Consider the following 21,501-nt stretch of genomic DNA (forward strand, 5'->3'; position numbering starts at 1 on the left):
ATATAAAAGATGAATGAATGTTCTAAAGTAATGCAACTTCTTTAGAGTATAGGCAAATGTTAAAACACTGACAAACTTGATTACTTTGAAGGAATTCTCTATATTTGTCCAATCATATTATGTTTTGGAAACTTTATTTTTATTTTACAGGTTTCTAGGGAGGGAAAATTGGAATGAAATGGAAATAAAATAGGTTGTGAATTGACAGGATGTAGATTGAAATTACACAAATTTTATATACACTAGAGTATCAGATGTATATCTATATAAAATAAAAGAGAGATATGAATTGTTCAAGATAAAGATGTTATACAAAAAAAAAACACAGACGCACACACAGACACAGAGAGAGAGAATGTGGGTCACTCGATTGTTATCTCTAGTCTTGTCCCCATTTCTTTTTTCCTTTTAAATAATATTAATAATTAATAATAAGAAAATAAACTGTATATATTATTTCTACATATATAAAAGAAAAAAGAACCAGCAAAAATAATAAACGAAAGAAAGAAAAAAAAAGGGAGGAAATGTCTACTGAACAAAGCTATCAAAAAAAAAGTAAAGAAGTAAAAAGGTAAAAAGAAGATGAAGAAGAAGAAGAACAACAACTATAATAAAAAAAAATAATGAAACGAAGAGAGAAGAAAAAAGAAATGGACTATATAAATAAATTACAGAATTTTTTCATCTCTGGTGGTCTGGGGTATCAGAGTAGAGGCCCATTTCTTGGCTTGGTTTACTGGCAAGGTAAAGCCCTCCATCCGGTGCCTTGGTAGGTCTTCGAGTGGGATCTCCTCTGTCGGCAGCCCATCGAGCGACTTTTCTCGGATCTTGGTCTCTCCACGATCAACGTCTCTTTTGGCCTTTTGATACATCCACAAACCAATAAAAGTCATCATGATCCCAAGCGACTGGGTAATCGTGACCTGCTGTCCGAACCAAACGATACTCATCACAATAACAAAGATCCGCTTCAACAGAGAGAAAATCGAGTAAGTGACGGGCGAGGTCATGCTGAGCGTAGTGAATGCAAACCAGTTCTGTCCAAAGTTCATCGTTCCGTTGAGAAACAGAGAGACCACAAGCTGGGTCTTGGTGAGCGACCCTTCGTTGCCGACCGAAAAGGCCATCAGACTCGAGCCGTCAGAGTACAGCCAGAGTGGTATCATCAACACACATGAAATAAAGGACGAGTAGAACAGCACGTTGATCTTGTCGAGTTTGTTTGGGTTCCGGTCTCCCATCTTGGCTTCCTTGAACAACAACTTCTTGCTAAATATATTCTGGGTCACAAACACAAAGCACGATCCAAGTGCGCACGACAAACCAACCACGCTGTTAGAGTATGTGAAAGAACATGCCAGGATGACGCCAAAGGTGAGGGGTAAGAGCGAGATGTAGACATTTGGTGTGTAGTGGACCTGGAAAATGAAGCGATAAAAGAGGACTGTGAAGAGGGGCGCAAGGGCCTTGATGGTGTGTACCAGACTGACGGGTACTCGGCTGATCGCGATACTTGAGAATACATGGCCAACGATCAAAAAGACAGCCAAGGGGGTGATGGTCCTGACGATCTCTTGGGTGGGTGATCGGATGTGGGTTGTGCTGGCGAGGTTGGCCACCAAGAAACACCACATGGCAACCAGGGCAAATTGGATAAAGGTGAGGGTTACGGGGTACTTGAAGGATGTAAGGATTTGCTTGCCAATGTTATTCGTCAGAGAGGATGATATGTACCACATGCAGATGTTGATGATAAACTTGAAATTGTCTGAGAGGGCGAAATGTTTTGATCCCGGAAGGGATTGCCAGAAGGTCTGGAGAGGACTGATATCGTAGGTGTCCACATGGCGAGTGGAGAGGTCGTCTGTGTTGCTGTCATGGCCGCCAAACATGGAGAAATGAGGACGGATAGACGGGGGTTGTTGTGCTGCCTCGCTTTGCTTGGGTAGGTTTATACGATGGGTTCGTGTGGATGAGGTGCGTTTGGACCCAGGGCTGGGAATCGAGCGGCCAGAAATTGAATGGGAGTGGGTAGCACGGCTTGCCCAAGAGATGGATGAAGGAAGGCTGGAGAGATCACCAAGCGATATGTGACGAGAAAGAGCTGGAGACTGTTCTTGAGATGAGTATTGACCCGATGAAAGAAGGGAAGAATCGCGAGAGATGAAGGACACTCCTGGCATACGGCTTATCATCTGCCTGAAGAGGGGCGGCGGTAGGTGGGGGGGGACTATACAATTTATATATATATATTATTTTATTTCAAAAATAAAATAAAATAAAATAAAAATAAAAATGACGGATAAGAATTCACATTAACACAAAATCACCGTCCCTCTCCCCCCCCTTTTTTTTTCTCTCTTTCTTTTTCTGTATTTCTTTCTCAACACAAATCTACCACATAAAAAAAATAAAATAAAAAAAATAAAAGAAAATCCCCTTTTCCTCTTTTTTGGCCTATTTGATTTTCTTACTCCGCCTTCACTCCGTTTAACATTGAATTTACTGAGAAAAAAAAAGAAGGGGATATGTTTACCCTCAAAATCATATCCTACATACCAACTCACAACAGATTTAATCTTGAACTTTCGATCATATAAAATTCATTATTAAATCTATCTATCTATTCAGCTATTCTTGAAGTACTCTTAATTCCAAGGCCATTGGATTACGGTGTCTTCTTTTTCTCTATAGAGATATTGATCTTAAAATACGATATTCTAATATCTATATATATAACCATTATATATGCATCACTCATTTGGTATAGATAAAAGTCTAAAACTGTTTTCAGCTTTGACATATAAGAGAAATTTTTATACTTTAACAAGACACGGCCAAAATATCAAGCTATTAAGTCAAGTAAAATATACCTTGAAGACAGTTGAAGTAATTTACAATATAATTTAGATATACCATAACGTGAACGAAAGTATTTCAATATGTTAAAAAGTTTTTAATAGAAAATATCGATTTTCTTTATGCATTTGTTGATCGGTCAAAAATATAAAGTAAAACTGCATATACTAAGCCAGGATTGGCTACTTAGCATATAGCAATAAATGGCCAATGTCCGAGTTAACAATAATTAGCTTGTCAATATTTCAAGATTCAACATAAAATAGAAAGATTTATGAGGCTCAACAAAATTGTGTTAGTAACTTAATATACATAATATGAATTTTGTAAAAAAAAGCTTTTATTTAAATTTGTCCTTTTCTCTTGTCAAATATTGAAAGATGAATGAATGTTAGAAAAGGTTGTAATAACAAAATTCCAAAATTTAGCTAATTTAGATTCAAAACATTTCGATCTGGATGGATGGCGAGTAAGTATACACTTAAGTTTCTTTAGTGTATAATGTATATGTTTTATATTCTACCTATTATTATGACCATTAAGTATAATAGGACCACTTACACCAGCAAATGTACGGATATAACATTTCCCAACATTACCATATTACATTAGTATCTAAAAGATAAAGATCAATATCTAACTAAACTAGACTTTAACTTTAAAACAATGTGAAGCAATCATCTTAAGTTTTTCATAATAGGGAGAGGAAAATACATATCATCTGCTATGATACTCTACATGCTTCCTATAAACACTAAAATATTACTTTTAACATTTGGTACCACACTTTTAGAATTTTCAAAATATAACACTTAATAAATTATATCAAAAAGTTCGAACCTTGGAATTTAATTTTTACTGTGTAAGATTGTACTTTATCACCATCGGAATAGCCACTTATTTTCTATAGTGTATAGTACAAAGTATCTATCAGCTATATTCTTTAAAACCAAATTGTACATTAAACCCAGGGAAGGTCGAATGAGAATTTCCACTTTGAAAAGATTGATTTAAAAACTCAACAAAAACATCATGTGTAAATCCCACTCATTCCCTTCATCAAAAATCGTTTTAATTGAATAATTCTAAATGTATCACTTTAAACCTTTAAATACCTCACTAAAGTACTATATATGCTTTAAAAGATAGAGATTATTCACATACATTTTTTAACTATTAGTTTTCCAATTCGATCCCTTCACATTATATTGTCAATTCAAGGGTTTTAATAACCAATTTTTAACTTAATAGCACATCTATTGTCTCTAAATCGTTCAGAATTTATAAAAGCTACCGTATAATATTATATATTCCCTTATAATCACCCGATTTATATTTTTGGCTAACTTAAAAAAGATATTCCTATTTTTCAAATATTCAGTTATAGATATAATCCATTTAAACTTGTAGCTATATGTGCTTCTATACATATATAATTTGATTTTATATGTATTATATATTAAAGCCAAAATTTTCACTATTATTATACGCTTGTTATATTTTTTGGACTTAAAAACGTAAGAAAAATATATGCTTTAAACATAGACCAATGTACTTCTATAGAAGGTTTGAATATAATGTGAAATTAAGGATACCCACCTGTCAGATAGTTCCAATGTATTAAAGTATTATTACATTAGTAAAAGCTATATCTTCCAACGTGTTTTCCTATACGGTGTTTATCTGTAAGATCTTACGTAAATATCTTCTCATCCTTTAATAGATTGGAATAAAAATACATTTTCTGCATGAAAAATTTGAGAGAAAAAGAAATTTCATATATATAGATTAATTAATACCCTTATTCTAATATATTTATTGAAAACACAAAAAGGCTAGGAGCTAGTATTTCTTTGTAAGAAGTAGTTAAAAAAGTTTCGTGTTTTTATAACATAGTTCTTGTTTATTATTTTCTATTATTATACTCGCTTCATGAAAATCAAAGAAGACTCCCTCTATAGCCCAAACCACAAAAACAAAGCATTTGTATTGTACAGCAGTATTAAATAAAGAAATTTATATTGACTCGTTTTTGCTTAATCGAAACACGCTGTCGATTTCTCAAGATTTGATATAAGCTAATGTATGCCTAGCTATCATTTCGTTCTTCTGTGTCATGTTATACCTGATACCTAAAAAGGTAACTAATTGGGTGCTTAATTGTACAAACCTAATAATCAAGGCATATGTGTTGTATCTCTTAGTATATCTCAATGTATTTACATTTCTATAAGATTATGATATATGTATAATACATTTTCTCCGTTTATTTTTCTTATAACTATTAATCCAAGAATGAAATAATGTTAACTGACTGAATGAGTTTTCAGAAAGAAACAAGTTTAGACCATTGTCGCACCAAAAGAAGCTCTTATTTTGGTATTTTACATATATAAAGTTTAAATTCGTTTTCATTGTTTGGCCTCGTTATATAACGAAGATCCCCGTCAAGGCATCTTCGATTTGTTTGAAGTCCCTTTTACACTTAAACATCATAACTTGGATTAGCTACTTCATACTTCAATGGAATCTTTTATGTTTGTTAACGAATTTAAGAATTCGTACCAGCCTCCAAGTGACATACTTACGGAAAGCATTTCATCTACTCCAGTGCGCCAAAAATGTATAATATCCAGTACGGTGAAAATAAGAAGACCAAAGAACGCATTCATGCTATACAGGCAGGCCGTACACCCTAGCATTCTATCAAGCAATTCTACGATTCATAATAAAGAAATTTCACGAACGGCAGGGAAAATGTGGAAAAATGAAAAGGAAGAAGTCCGTAAATATTACGAGCGAAAAGCGGATGAAGAGAAACTATACCACAGCAAAAAGTTTCCTGGATATATATATAAACCACAACAACGAAAAACAAGGCGACCACAGTCTACGGTCTGTAAACCTTTTCTTCGAAGCACTTCAGACATTCAACTTATATACCAGAAAACTGAAAGCAAGTCTCCGTCCGAGAAATTAAGCGCTACCTCACAAGACTACATAATTCATTGTCGGGACGAATCAACTAATGAAGACGAGATCTTAAATACTCCACCAACCCAATGCTTAGATGATTCTATATTAAAAACGTTTCTAGATGATTTAAGTTTTGATATTTTCTCCCCTATAGACGAGCTTATATTCTCTTTATGTTCATAAAACGCTTTAAATTATTTTTTTTGTATTTGATTATAATAATATCCTACTATAATGCATAATCTTTATTCAAACATTTGTACATTTTGAGGTTATTGCGATAGGGTTGTAAAATAAATTTATCTTATATGTAAGTTAGCCTGAAGTAAATAAAGAGTGATGATTGGCTCCAATGATTAATGAAGACAGATCGTGACAGCTACTATCAAGCTACACATATTTATATAGTTATACTAGTATTAGTCGTTAGTCTATTTTCTTGCTCTTTACAATTTCTCTGTATATATACTTCCAAAACTTCTTTTCTATAGTCTAAAAAGGCAGCAATTGCTCAATGTCATCAAGGAAAAGTTCTCGCCAGAGACCTCCTAGAGGTTGGGATCATTCCCCAAGGTAGAATTACGCTACTTTATAGATACCTGTACACGTACACGTACACGTACTATCTATTATTAGTGTTATTTACTGTTTCACTTGCAATGCCCACAGACCTCAAATAGATGGACCAATTACAGTCAATGCAAACATTAACTTTGACACAAATGAGTACCAAGTCTCTCCTGCACAGCCACAAGTAGAATATGGATATAACCAGAACCAGGATTGTTCGATGAGATGGGCGGCAGAAGCACAAGCAAGCTGGAACACTCCCTTTAGCACCAACACCAACTTCAACACCTCCTCGCAACCGTCGTCATCTCAATCTTCTTCTGCATTTAACAACTCCTCAGGATTTCAAGCCTGGGTAGAACCTACACGATCGCCAGAACGCTTTAGCCATCCAGACCAGGTTGTGTTCAAGCTGAACACAGAGATTCCGGATCGACCAATATTTGTAGAAAAGGTCGATTTTGCCTCATATCGTTCCAAACCAATCGTTCCTGATCCAGCAGAAATCATGCAAGGACCCCCACAAGTCCCAGTAAGCAACGACCGCGGTCGTCGTGACGAACGCATTCCCCATATACCAGTTAACCACGTCCGTGGACCATACGAGAGCACCGACGAATATCTCTATACACATTTTGAGTTGATGCGTCAAGACTGTTTGATCCCTCTACAAAAGGCTGTCCAGTCTTATAGATTGACAGCCGATAAACCCAAAGACAAGCTTGGATTGGCCATGTCAGACGACCAGGTTGAAACAGTTGCACTTTCAAGAGACTACCGACTTTATGAGCATGTAAATATATATATATATTTCTTAATCCCCCTTGTGAATTCAAAAAGCAACTTTATTTTTTTTAAAAAACAAAAGAACACATACATACACACCCATATCAAAATAATCTTAATAACAATAATAACCTTTTTCTTTTCTCTACGTAATTGTCTTTGTTTAGGTCCGTTTAAATGCCATCGTGTTTGGATCTCGTCAGACACTCTATAGGATCAGTTTTCGTTTACCTTACTATTGTCGAGTCAAGTGGCCTCAATCAAAGAGATTGATGGAAGGCAGCATGGTCCTGTTGTCAAAAGATAACTTTGTTTCGGATATCAAGATTGCTACTGTTGTCAACAGAGGAGACGAGCCAATGAGAGGATCAAGCCGGTTTGAATACATGATAAATGTTAAACTTGAGTGTGATAATGAAAGAGATCCGCTTGGATTTGGAGACCCGTCTTCAGCTGATCAAGATACCTATGTTATGGTAGGTCTGACATATATATATATATATATATCAATAATTGTGCGCGTGGTTTATATATCTGTGTCTGTGCCTTTATTGATATATAATAATATGAATACGATATCGTTATTGTAGATTGAAGCACCTACTGGATATTTTGAAGGTAAAATAAAATAAACTAGATATGTATATATGTATAAAAGTAAATAAATGAAAACCCAATTTTTTTTTTTTGCTTCTTTGAAATCATTATTTGAAATATTAATATTATAAAAGCCTATAGACACATACTCTCGGTCCTTAAAAACACTCAGGCCGATGAACTTCCTCTGGCCTCTTATTTGGTGGATATTTCTCAGGACATTCGGTTGCCTTATTATGCGTCTAGAAAGCAATTTTATGACATTGATCCCAGAAAACCCACCAATTCTCGAGACCAACAGAAGAATCTTGTCAAGGCTGACGTGGAGTGGCCAGAAAAAAATACTGGAATGGATCGTACTCAAATGGATGCCTTGCAAACCATGATTACTAATAACATTGCAATTATTCAAGGTATATTTCAATAAGAAAAAGAAGTCCTCCTTTATTCACATATTTATAAGAAAAAAAAAGAAAGCAGAAACAAATGAATGAGTTGAGCTAATTGGTACCTTTATATTTTTTTTTTACAAATATCTATCTATATCTATATCTATATATTTATATTTATATTTATAGGTCCTCCTGGAACGGGAAAAACCTTCGTGGGAACATACGGAATGAAGGTGTTACTAAAGAACTTTGACCAAGGATTAGGACCAATTGTTTGTATTTGCCAGACCAACCATGCTCTTGATCAGTTTTTGGAACACGTACTGGACTTTGACCCACGAGTGATACGTATTGGTGCGCGATCTCGGTCAGAACGACTAAAAGACCATATTCTTTTTGAAGTGCGCAAGGAGCGAGAGGCCGTACGGGGACTCGGAAGGGTTTACCGGAAAAGAGACGAGATTAGTAAGAAGATTAGAGAAATCATCGTGACCATGTACGAAGAACCCTGCGTGACGCTCGATTACCTTCGCAAGATAAAGGCTCTCCGTCCACGCCAGTTAGAATCCCTGAAGCGGGTGGGTGAGCGTGGGGCAAGGAATGATGCCCTTTCTACTGCTGCTGTTGCGGCAGCGAGTGCGGGAGGAGGTGGTGCAGATGAGGACTCAGATGATGACTGGGTAATTGGATCAGACATCACTATATCAAAAACCCGTGGTGCTCCTACTCCGGCCCCAAGTGCCTGGGGAGGCAATCGCAACCAAAACCAAAACCAGAATCCAAACCCGAACCATCGAGAAGAAGAAAAGGTGCCACCGGTTAATCCTGTAGAGGTGTGGCTCAAGGACGCAATCGAATTCGTAAATGAGTCAGGTGCGCCGTTTAACTTGGATGATGACGAAAAGGCCGATTTCTTGGAGCAGCAAAAGGGACTTTTGTTTGATGAAGACGAGGATGAGGATGAATTGATCGAAGAGGAAGAACTGCAGGAGATCACCCAGAATTTCAAAGAAGATCTGCAGGACCTAAAGGCCGACAAGAGTCCGTATATCAACATTGGCGTGGCTTATCGCAATCAGTCCGAATCGTTCTCTAGGCGCCAAACCAACCGAGACGAGACTCGCAAGGTGATCAATTACAAAAAGACGGCCGCAAGAGGATTCGACTCGTCACGGTTCAATTTCTTTGATGACTCAGCTGCACCTTTATCGTATGACGAGGATGATAAAGAACAGGATGATGAACAGCACAATGTGCTTGAACGGTGGATGAAGGACGACGATGTATCGATGTGGCCACTCGCTGTTCGACTAAAGGCACACAAGAAGTGGGCCCAGCAATTGCAACAAGAGCAGGGTCAAACAATTAGATCGTTGATAGTCCGATACGAAGAGTGCTCAAAGGAGATCCGTAAGATGCAAGTGAAAAACGATGCGCTTATCTGCCGTGAGGCCAGAGTTGTTGGACTGACTAGTACAGCTGCGGTAAGTATACTATTTTTGTATATTCTGTAAAACTAAAAATAAAATTAATAAGAGATAAGCAGAATCTAATTCAATCGATCAAGAAACCAATTGAACGGTCGGTATACTTACGATTATTATTATACTATATAACATTATAGGCTAAATACCATGACCTTCTTGAAGAAATGAAACCAAAGGTTATGGTGGTTGAAGAGGCGGCAGAAATGCTGGAGGCTCATATTGTCACCGCTCTTACTCAGTCTCTCCAGCATCTGATTCTAATTGGGTAAGATTACATCAATGTAGGTTTTGTTTTGTTACCAGCTCAGTCTCTCTCTTTTTTTTCCGTTACTTTGCTTTATATTATTTTATATTAATAATATTAATAATAACAATAATAACCTCTAGCTTTGGCTTACACAATTGAATTTCTTTGTTTGATATAGTGATCATGAGCAGCTAAGACCATCGACTGCTGTACATACTCTGGCCAAACAGCATTTCCTTGACGTGTCCTTGTTCGAACGATTGGTGAAGAATGATATGCCCTATTCTCGGCTGTCATTCCAACGCCGAATGCGCCCTGAGATTAGAACATTGATTGACCCTATCTATTTCGACCCGCCTCTGCAGGACCATCCGGACGTAGTCAAGCTACCTATGGTCAGAGGAATGGACAAATCGCTCTTCTTCCTGAGTCACACCGAGCCCGAGAGCCACATGGAGGAGACGGCCTCAAAGTCGAATGAGCACGAGGCCGAGATGGCTGCTAAACTGTCGACATACTTGCTGATGCAAGGCTATTCTCCGGCCGACATTACAATCATCACAATGTACTCTGGGCAGCGAACGACAATCAAGAAGGCCCTGAAGAAGGAACGCAAACCCGAGGTTGATACTTCGCTCGTACAAGTCAGTAGTGTGGATGGATATCAAGGAGAGGAAAACAAAATCATCATCCTGTCATTGGTCAGAAGTAACAATGCGGGGATGATTGGATTTTTAAGTATCGCAAACCGTGTGTGTGTCAGTTTATCGCGTGCGAAACATGTAAGCTTTTTATTTATATATATTTGTGTGTGTGTGTGTGTGTATATTTGTTTTGCTGTATTTTTATTTCACTGTTTTATTGAACCTTTATTAGGGAATGTATATCCTAGGTAACGCAAAACTACTGTGCGAGAAGAGTGATCTGTGGAACGAGATCGTTTATAATCTGGAAGAGAAGAAGGCGGGCAACATTGGCGTCAGACTGGCCCTAAAATGTCTTCGTCACAACGAGTTGACAGAAGTTCAGTGGCCAGTCGACTTTTCGGATGTTGAGGAGGGTGGATGTACAAGGCCGTGTGGCACTGTGCTTGATTGTGGTCACCAGGTAAAGTGTAGATATACAATATATGTATAATATATGTATTATGTATCTATATTGTATACATGTATGGATACAAATATAAAATATATTATATAATGTACCTAATTATGTTTTTTTTCCTACAAAATAGTGCCCACTTAAATGCCATGTATATGAGCATGACCTGGTTCGTTGCCAACTTCCCTGCCGCAAGGTATTCCAGCCGTGTGGCCACGCTTGTACCCGTAGGTGCTTTGAAGTGTGTGGCTCATGCTTGACCCCAAGAGTACTGCGATTGCCTTGCGGGCATGAACTGAAGGAGGAGTGTGGAAAGATAAAGAAGTTGTTGGAGGACCCTACTTCCTGGCGTTGTAAATCTTGCCCAAAGAAATAAAACAAAAAGAAACCAAAAAGAAAAAGTTGTTATAGATAAATAACGATAGAAAATGATAACAAACGTAAATCTTTTGGTTGGAAAAGGAAGTTAAGAAAAAAATGAAAATGAAAGAGAGCCAGATGGTGGGGGCTGAGAATGAAATGATTTCCAGCAGGGTTTTTTTTTTTTTTTTTTTTTTTGCTCACGCGTGGATGATAAGAAGTGATTTAGCTACTTTGGCTGAATCAAAAAAAAAAGACAAAAAAGACCAAGGGCGGGAACACAGCGCCTGAGGCATTAAAAGAGCACATGAGAGTGTAGACCAAAAGAAGGTTTCTTGAGATCTCATTGGCGTTTGGATTAGTGCAACGTCCTTGTCTTGGGTGAAAGATATCATTAGAGTGTAAATAGAAATAATCTTATTTTATTTATTTTATATATCTATTTATATTGTATAAAATCATTCCTTAAGGGCCTGGTCTTGATATCATTGACCCACAAATCATCGATTGGCAGCTGGCTTTTTAATGAAATGGCGAAAGAGTTCAAACCGTGTAACTGTGGAGATCGAATGAAGCTGAGGACCATCTCTAATCTTGCTCGTTCTTTCGGTTCCCACCAACATCTTCCTCTTCTTACTTTATTTATTTATTTATTTTATTTTATTTTTCATATTTTCTTATTCACTTCTTTTGCTTCTTCTTCTTCTTTTCATCTCTCTTTCTCTCTCTCTCTCTCGAACACTTCTTTAAATTTTTATTTTTCTTAAGTCCCTTTCCTTCAAGCCAGCTTCTCTCTCTCTCTCTCTCTCACTCACACACACACAAACTCTTACTTTTACTATTACTCTTTCCTTAATGCCGTTTGCCACCGTCGGTCTTTCAGACAAGCAAATTCGAGCAGGCAATGCTGCTGATCCTGAAGACGACTCCATGCTCAGTTCGGGCTGGTCCTATCCCTCAGCAGATCATTATGATTACAAATTTCCTTACCACACATTAGGATTCCCAGACTTTTCCCTCAGAGTCAAAGACGAGGTCTCAGAAAATGCGTCCTGTGGATCTCCATGTGGACAATCACACTATTCATTTGGCCCAACAGATTGCCCAGCCTATTCACCCACACTCTCACCACCGCCACTACTACTCGACGCCAACCTCAGAACCTCACCGCCGCTCTCGTTTATGGAAACCGACACAGACTTCTCACTATCACCACTACCACTTCCAGACATGCAAGTCGTCAGCGACGCTCTTGCCAAATTCAACCTTTCATACACAGACGTCGGTATTCACATGGAAGCCAATGTCACCAACGTCTCCGATCTACGGTCACTTATTGACGCATTCTCTCAGCTCTGTCTACCCAATCCCCTCGACAGCTCACTAAAAGATTCAAACGAGAACAACAATAAACACAACTCTCGAATCAACTGCAAGACCAACTGTAACAATACCACAAATAATAGTAATAGTAATAGTAACAATTATAGCTACAAGAATAAGAACAATAATACAAGTAATAACAATAATAATAATAATGATCATACAACTGTAATCTACCGCAACAAATCTCAAAAAACCAAACCAGCAAACTTCTTCGCATCAGTGTCATTACTTGGCCTGAGCCAGGATCCACACTCTACACACAAAAGCGGCACAACATTACGGGCAATTGCCGATGCCTGTGTTGATGCCTATTTCCTGTGCTGGGTACGGTGTGCAAGTGTGCTTGTGAAAGATGAATTTATGGAATGGTACACAAGCCAATCCTCACCCGAGGACACGTTTATTGTAAACGCAATTTGTTCTTTTATGTTTAACCACATGCTCGTCCATCACCCCAAACCCGAATTTTCACAGTTTATCGGTGACCAAGACAAGATTCGAGAGCAAGAAGAGTTTTACTTTGATCGTGCCCGACACGTCCTGGCACAGATCTTTGATGTTCCTGACCGCTACATGATTGTCGGCCTTTTGATGATGAGTACCCGCGCAGAGGCAAGCCGACGCCACCACTATGTCGGCATGGCAGTCTCGATGCTCCATCAGCTCGAAATCTATCCACGCATGAACACCGACCCTGTCGACATTGACGACGACCGTGCATTCGACAAAGAAATGGACACCCGGCTCTGGTGGTTTGCATGGTCGATTGACTTTTATCTCTATTCAGCCGGTGCTCCAAAGAACACTCCACAGCCACGCCTGCCGGGTCAGGTGTCGCTTCCACGGGTGTTTGAGCAAGACATCGACGGGGTCGAGAATAGCATCATCGCGCACGAAAAGTGCATTCTTCTGTGGCAGATGCAGGCCGAGATCATCCTTGCTGTCTACGAAAAAGATGCTGATATGACTGTCGAGCAGCTGAACAACTACGACTCTAAGCTCAACTCGTATTACAGCTCATTGCCAGATTATCTAAAGTGCGACAGTGGATTTGAATACGGCAACGAAGAATTGTTTCTGACATGCCTCCGAGTGACGGTCGAATACAACGCAACCCGCATACTACTCCACAAACTGTTCTTACCCGAAGTGACCGACCCACGTCCTAGCCGACTCTCTCTCCAGTCGCTCAACACCTGCCTCATCACTTCATTAACCCAATTGCGAGCCCTCAACACATGCACCCGCTCAGCCCTCACCCAATGTGCATTCGATCGCGACGAACTCTGGCGTGCCTCCGAGGTCATCTCGATGGCGATGGATATCTACCGCACCTGCATATCTCCAGACGACCAGAAACTGATTCTTCAGAACATCGACCGAGCCGAATACGAAAACGGACTCAACAAGGCACTCGAGATCCTCAAGAAGACCCGCGAATACGATGCAATGAACAAGAACTGGATTCAAGTTGCAGACTGGCTTCAGGTTGAAATCAGACGCCACAAACTGTACTCTCGGTCTTCATCAAAGGATTATCGGTCACCATCCACAAAAGACGACAGCAGTAACCTTGGCCCGATTACAGCACCAGCTCCGGACTACTACCTCGCAAACCTCAAGATAAAACCACCCCAAGATCAGGCACCTCGCAAACGATCACGGCAAATGTCCAACACCGAATCTAGCTCGATGCTCTCTGTCCTCTCCTTTCCTCAACCAAATTTCTCATCAGTCTTCTCTGGCTTGCTCGGACAACGTAGGAAGAGTGTATCTCCGAATGCGCCAGCACAAGTACAATTCAATATGTATATACCCGAACAGCAAACACCATCACCATCACCATCACCATCACTACTACAACGAAGCAAACCTCAACCTCAATCACAGATACAACAGCAGTTACCGCAACCGTTTCAGCAATTCAATGCAATGAGTCCAGGTGCGGGCAAGAACCAGCCAAGGTTTCGATATTTCAATCCTCGAAAGATGAACAAGTTTCTCTTTATTGATGAACACCCCATGTAATTTCTTTTCATTTCCTCCTCCTCACCTTGCTTCAATACATTTCACTTCTCCTTTGTCCTTCCTTTTATTTTCTTCTTCTTTACCATTTATTCATATTCCATACTACTTTTCCCTTTCCCTCTGTACCATCATCGCCATCAACATCATCGACCAACCAACCAACCAAAAAAAGAAAAATTACCTTTTCGATTTCTTCTGTCCTATCCTGTCATCTTTCTTCATTATGCTCTTACGACCATGTATGCGTGCCCCATCTACATCTATCTATCTATCTATCTATCTATCTATCTATCTATCAATTTATCTATCAATTTATCTGTCTATCAATCTTTATTAACCTTATCTATCTATCTAAATCTCTATCTATCTATCTGTTTTATCCTCCTTGTACATTTTTCTTTTCTTTTACTATGGATTGCTTTCTTTATATATATATATATATATATATATCATCCACACTCCTTCACTCTTTCTTTCTTTCTTTCTTTTTTTGCTCTGTTTCGCTTGACTCCCTCAATTTCGTACATTCTTCATTTTGTTGTAGTTAGATACCTGTAGCGCATAATAATATATAATACAATATTTCAAAAATTGTTCATTATTTTATATATATATATATGTTTTGATATAATTTTTACAAGTGTGTTGGTGTGTTGGTGTACATTTTTAATATACAATTTATATATATATATATATTTAATCTAGCTCTAGTTTACAATACCATATTGTTATACTACACTGTAGGCAGACCTTACGGTATTCATACGCGAAATGCCATTATTTGTTGCTTCCATTTGAGCATCCCAATCACGGATAAACTGGTCCTTTAGAGCCGAGTACCTCTGTCTTCCCTCGGTCTTTAGCAAGTATGCCTGGATAACCAAACCAAAGTAGATCTGTAGACTTGTCCAGATCACAAAACATGTGCCCAAAAGAAAGTAGGCCACCAGAATCGCGGTCGCACAACCTTCTTCTTCTTCTGTCCGACCTTGGCGGTCTGCACAACTCGAAATCGTCTTTTGACGATACACACCAGCCAGCACAAACATGATCAATTGAATGACGCCTAGTGAACCGGCTGTGATCCGATATCCTAGACAAAGCCGTTGCAATACTGAAAGGTTCTAATGTGTTTATTTATGTGCGTGTATGTGTATGTGTATGTGTATGTGCGTGTGCGTGTGCGTGTGCGTGTGCATGTATGCATGTATTCATACATGTGTTTCGGTGTGTGTGTGTGTGTGTGAAGTGTGTGAAGTGTGTGTGTGTGTGTGTGTGAGTATTAGCGGTCATTGTGAAAAATATAAAAATATTATATATTAAAAAATAAATAAATAAATAAATAACAAACACAGACAGACAGGCAGGCAGGCAGACAGACAGACATGTGTGTGTGTGTGAAAAAGGTACAAAAAAAAAAGAGAGGCTTTGGTTGTAATGAAATAATAATAATAATAATAATAATAATAATATAGAACGAGCAAAATATAATTATGATGATTTTTTTTTATTTTTTATTTAATTTTATTTAATTTTGTTGGTCTCTCTAACCTTTAGTATGATCACGATTCCTGTACACGCCAATAAAAAGTAAATGAGATGTATAATTGCGACAAACCATACTACTCCAGCTGCTCCAAGCGTAATCGAGAAATCTATAATGTGAAATGATCAAATGAAGTAAAAAAAAAAATGAATATGATTGATGAGTATCGAATAATGTATATATAACTATATGAGTATCAATACACACACACACATATATATATATATATATACAAGTATGTATATCTTTATATTTCAATTTTTTTTGGTGTACCTGATAAACGCACCAGAGATATTATTGCAAACAAGAGTCCATAAAGACCATCGATAGTTAGGATCAAAATGGAGCCTTTTTTTAGTGAGAATAAGAAGCAACAGGTGTTCAAAGTCATTATGGATCCAGAACAAAGAAATCAACAAAGAAAGAAAGAAAGATATATATATATATAAAGGAGGGGGGGAAAGAAGAAGAAGAAAAAAGAGGAATAAGAAAGAAAGGGATTATGGCTGTGGTTATTATTATGAGTAGGAAAAAAAATTGAAAAATGAAAGAACAAGCCTTTGTTGCTACATCATTCAGGGCAAATGACTGAAATCTTCTTTGGATTACCATAAAAGGAGAAATGTCAGTTTCAAAAAAAAAAGGTACCAAACAAACGACAAAAATAAACTAGAATGAAATGAAATGAAATGAGATGAGATAAGATGATAGCCAGAAATAAAGGAGTATGATAATAGACCATTAAAAGCCAACAATAAATATACTCTTATATATATATATATATATTCTACATTTATTGTCATCGTTACTATCATAATTATCGTTATTCTTATTCTTTATTTCTTTTGTAGTTTTTTTTTATATACTGTGTTTCTGGACCAAAAGAAAGGAAAGAAGAAAAGATGCCCAACCAAGAATGCGAATTTGAATTGCCTTGGATCATTTACCCAATCATATTCTGCGTGTGTCTCTTGGGCGTGCTCTGTTTCATTCGAATGCATATTCCACTGCCATTTTTCTTGAGACATTTCCAGGATCTAGACAGGTGGCCACTTGACGAAGAAGAATACCAACAGATCAACCAGCCTCGTTACAACTCTATTCATGGTAAATGATCTCTTATATAAAGAATCATATGATACTAGTTCTGGCTGTGGCTGTGGCTATGTCTTTGGCTTCTTTTTTCTTCTTATTAATTGGGGGCTGATAATCAATAAATCCTTAATTTTTATATTTAAATAAATGCATACATACATACATACATACATACACACATATCTATATTAACACCTACTAACACCAACCAAAATAAAAATAATAGATTATTATCAACCGACAGGTTACATGTCCAAGGGAATGTCACCCCTTCAGTTGGTTTCTATTCTTCACCGAGGAGTGTATGCCTATGAATTCAAACAAGAGCCCGACTCTGGCCATGCTGTTAATAACCGAACTCAACTGAGTTTCTTTAGCGGAGAGAGTTCGCTGCAGACCAATATCGGTCTTCCTACCAACCAAGCTGTTTGTTACTGGGAGGTAAGCCACTTGTCTATATTTATATTCATAAGTATAAATATAGATAATAATTAAAAGAGAGAGAGAGGTGGAGAGGTAGAAATAGAGATAGAGATAGAGATAGAGAACCGGTTAAGTATTATTACAATAATATTCATTCGTTCATTTGTTTTATTAATGTAAATCCAAAGGCTACACTAACAAAAGTCAGTCCAACAACATTTGTGTCTGTGGGAATAGCTACAAAGCCTTATGCTGGCTGGAGATCTCCAGGTAACAAACCAATTCATATATATATATATATATATATATATATATATATACTCATTATGTATTTGTGTGTGTGCGTGTGAAAATAAGTAACAATTAATCAGTGTGGAAATACCGGTCGGTTCGAAACAAACCCTCACTCGTACGTATATTCTCCAATGGGTGGTTCAATGTATGGCTCAGAATTCATGCATGGTGACGTGATTGGAATTGGGTACAGTGCAAGCCATGGTAGGGTGTTCTTTACCTTTAATGGGACCTTGCTTGACGTGGTGTGCGATGGTATCCAGTGGGACATGTTTCCGACCATCGATGTCAGGGGTACGGCGGAGATCAGTGTGAATCTTGGCCAGTCTGTCTATAGATATCCAAAGGCAAACACACTTCCCTGGGGACTAGCGGGCGCATCGGCATCTGTGACTTCGGTATTTTCGGAGCCTCCACCACCTTATGGTACTCAGAAAGAGTCAGTACTGCTTGCGTTTGGGCCCAATTCTCAGCCAAGAGATGGCTCAGTTAATATGGATTCATTGAACCAGGTAGTAATCCAACCAGCCTCTTGATAGAATATATATATATATATATATATATTAGAGAATCTTTGTAGTCTCTATGCTTTCAAACCATCAAAAATCACAACATTCGTAATAATAATAACTGTAGCTGTAATAGTAATAAATGTAATATTAAATATATATATATATATATATATATTAAGAACAAAGATCGTATCTATAGATTCAAATAAAGGACCCTTGATTACCTCCTCAACCTCTTCTTGTTATTCTTTCATTTGAACACAGTGTCTCAACTTATATATATATGTGTGTGTGTGTATATATGTTTCTTTGATTGTTTGGATGTTAATGGTGGAGGTACGAACTCTATCTAGTTATATCATATTCACAATCTCATTTTGGGATTTGGGATTTAGAATTATTCCTTCCCCGTAATGCATGAGTACCCTTTTTTTATATATATATATTTTTCTCAGTTTTTGTAGTGATTTTATTATCTATATTCTTTGAATTATCAACTGACTATTTTTTTTTCCTTCTTTTTCTTCTTCTGGTGATAAGCTGTTTTGTGGTATGTAACTCCTAATCATAATAAAATACAAATACAAAACGCACGCACGGTGCACACAACCAAAAGCAAAAAAAAAGCAAGAAATAATAATCTATCAACCAAGAAAAAAATCTCTTATCTAAATCCTTCAAATACAAGTACAAGTACAAAGTACAAAACACAAAATACAAAGTCTGTGTACCAGCCTAACCCAAGTTGGTTCATTACATGAAAATAAAATAATCGGCATCATAATCATAATCACAATAATCACAAAAAAAATTGTTTCAAAATGAGAAGAGGTCCGTAAATACTCAAAGAAAAGAAGATTTTAATGTCAAATATTCGTAGAAAAACAAGTCTTTTTTTCTTTCTATAGAAATATATATTTAGATATCATCACTATAATCATAGGTATAATCATAGTCATTACCATCAGGCGATCTGTACCATCAAATCGCTGCTGTTCGATCATTAGAGTCCCCATTTGGTCAACCTATGACTTTTGTATGTATATATATGTAAATGGGTATGTAAGTATGTATGTAAGCATGTATCTATATAGAATAGAGTTACGTACAGGCCGGCTTGGCAAAAAGAAAACCAATGAATATCATTATATCAATCAATCAACAATGAGGTACTTTCTTGTTATTTGATTGTTTAGTATTATAATTATAATATAAAAGGGTGGCGCCGATTTGACCGCTAATAATACAAAATAATGAGGAACATTTTTGAGGTTTAGTGTGACAGACTTAGACATGAATTTCAATTAGTGCTATATACAAAAGAACTGCTGTGTATTTTCACAGTTAAAGAAAAAAAAAGCTAAAGTATATCTCTTTTCTTTTTCTCTTTTGTTCTATAGTCTATGATATCTAATCAGTTTATTTTGTCTATCAAATCCAAGCACGCACACGCACACACTAGTACTAAGTTTTTTTTTTTATATTAGTAGATACTCTTGTGTTCAATATAAGATGCAGCCAGCACGATGTTATCTCTTTGTGCACCCAATTGATTTATTATTATTATTTAAAAAAAAGTAATAATTATAATTAAGCTTTTGTATGTCCAATTACTTGTGGTGTGAAAAATGCAATCATCATTACCCTTTAAAGAATAATAGACAATAATTTGGTTGGCTAATGTTCAAGCAATTTTATAGATAGGAAAATAAATAAATAAATAAATAAATAAATAAAGAAATAGATAGATAGATAGCTAATTTAGTAGATGTGTAGGTAGGTAGGTAGGTAAGGAAGTAAGGAAATTATTAGGTATTATTATATGTATAACAAAGATTTGTCTAGAAACCTAAAAGAAAAATATAGTAATCCATCAGTTGCTAGGCCTTGTATACATATCTTGTTTCTTTGTGCTTTGATTCTGGAATACGGGACACTGATTCTTTCCCTTCATCCCGTTTTCTCTCTCCCTTTCTCTCTTAATGGCAGGTAACATGTTTCACAAAAGAAGCACTCTCTTATCTCAATTGGTTCGAAATAAGGCTTGACACCAGCCTACCTACTTACCTAGCTATCTAAAATAATAATATATTATTTATATTTAAAAAATAAATATATAAATAAATAATAAGAGATACAAATTGCAATTATAAATAACCTCCCATCCTCAATTATATCTTTATGCTACTTTATGAATCACTATATATATATATATATATATAGTAGAGGGAAAATACATGGATATTTTAACTCAAATGACTTTGCAAGGTAAAAGAGACAGAGAGAGGACTTTAATATATAAGAAACATTATATAGAGATTCTCTTGGAACTTATTATTATTTTCTATCGCACTACATTACTTTAATACTTTAATATATCTAGCTATCTAGCTATCTAAATTATATTCCTTTTGCTGCCATTATTGTGATATTCATAAGCAAAGTAAATAAATAAGGAATTGGTTTGGTTTGGTTTGGTTTGTATAGGACTGGCTTATCAGTTTGCCCCACCCTATTACAATTATTATCTATGTTTATTATTTTTGCTCTAAAAAGTAATAGGCTCATATGAGCAATCAATTCTAAAATTAACAGAGCTTGACTATGTAGTTGGGGTATAAAACCTTTAAAGACCTATCTCTCTATCTCTCTATCTACCTAGAATCTTATTCAATGTACTAACCTTAAATATACGGCCTTGTTGCTATGGTTACTTTGATTATAAAATGACTGGCGTTATTTTTCACACTCACATTTACATTCACACTTACATTCACCTTTACATTCAATTTCTCACCTTACACACCTTACACACACACACACTCACACATTATCTCAG

At 36.8% G+C, this 21,501-nt stretch overlaps 6 protein-coding genes across 6 annotated transcripts; 4 read left to right on the plus strand and 2 right to left on the minus strand.

Moving 5' to 3' along the window:
• Positions 1-427: 427 nt before the first annotated feature.
• Positions 428-2,922, minus strand: PHYBLDRAFT_184619 (hypothetical protein; the record flags this gene model as incomplete). The annotated part of the gene is made up of 2 exons (XM_018438961.1): positions 428-2,233; positions 2,877-2,922. 2 exons carry the CDS (start codon positions 2,920-2,922, stop codon positions 672-674), a joined length of 1,608 nt encoding a protein of 535 aa, XP_018299487.1. The 3' UTR covers positions 428-671.
• Positions 2,923-5,385: 2,463 nt separating this feature from the next.
• PHYBLDRAFT_154054 (hypothetical protein) lies at positions 5,386-6,021 on the plus strand (the record flags this gene model as incomplete). Its single annotated transcript, XM_018433293.1, has 1 exon — positions 5,386-6,021. The coding sequence occupies one exon, from the start codon at positions 5,386-5,388 to the stop codon at positions 6,019-6,021; it is 636 nt and encodes a 211-aa protein (XP_018299488.1).
• A 331-nt stretch (positions 6,022-6,352) lies between these two features.
• On the plus strand, positions 6,353-11,408 carry PHYBLDRAFT_80075 (hypothetical protein; the record flags this gene model as incomplete). Its single annotated transcript, XM_018443551.1, has 10 exons — positions 6,353-6,411; positions 6,508-7,201; positions 7,362-7,670; positions 7,785-7,812; positions 7,926-8,204; positions 8,370-9,667; positions 9,808-9,935; positions 10,096-10,699; positions 10,794-11,024; positions 11,152-11,408. The coding sequence occupies 10 exons, from the start codon at positions 6,353-6,355 to the stop codon at positions 11,392-11,394; spliced, it is 3,873 nt and encodes a 1,290-aa protein (XP_018299619.1). The 3' UTR covers positions 11,395-11,408.
• Positions 11,409-12,233: 825 nt separating this feature from the next.
• PHYBLDRAFT_71368 (hypothetical protein) lies at positions 12,234-14,792 on the plus strand (the record flags this gene model as incomplete). The annotated part of the gene is made up of 1 exon (XM_018442456.1): positions 12,234-14,792. One exon carries the CDS (start codon positions 12,234-12,236, stop codon positions 14,790-14,792), a length of 2,559 nt encoding a protein of 852 aa, XP_018299620.1.
• Positions 14,793-15,305: 513 nt separating this feature from the next.
• On the minus strand, positions 15,306-16,145 carry PHYBLDRAFT_178942 (hypothetical protein; the record flags this gene model as incomplete). Its single annotated transcript, XM_018438062.1, has 2 exons — positions 15,548-16,145; positions 15,306-15,344 (listed from the first exon to the last, which is right to left on the minus strand). The coding sequence occupies exons 1-2, from the start codon at positions 15,839-15,841 to the stop codon at positions 15,306-15,308; spliced, it is 333 nt and encodes a 110-aa protein (XP_018299489.1). The 5' UTR covers positions 15,842-16,145.
• Positions 16,146-17,240: 1,095 nt separating this feature from the next.
• Positions 17,241-18,686, plus strand: PHYBLDRAFT_139002 (hypothetical protein; the record flags this gene model as incomplete). The annotated part of the gene is made up of 4 exons (XM_018430127.1): positions 17,241-17,445; positions 17,678-17,874; positions 18,045-18,126; positions 18,214-18,686. The coding sequence occupies 4 exons, from the start codon at positions 17,241-17,243 to the stop codon at positions 18,684-18,686; spliced, it is 957 nt and encodes a 318-aa protein (XP_018299490.1).
• Positions 18,687-21,501: the final 2,815 nt, after the last annotated feature.

The sequence above is a fragment of the Phycomyces blakesleeanus genome (assembly GCF_001638985.1).
Source record: "Phycomyces blakesleeanus NRRL 1555(-) unplaced genomic scaffold PHYBLscaffold_1, whole genome shotgun sequence".
NCBI classification, from domain to species: domain Eukaryota; kingdom Fungi; phylum Mucoromycota; class Mucoromycetes; order Mucorales; family Phycomycetaceae; genus Phycomyces; species Phycomyces blakesleeanus.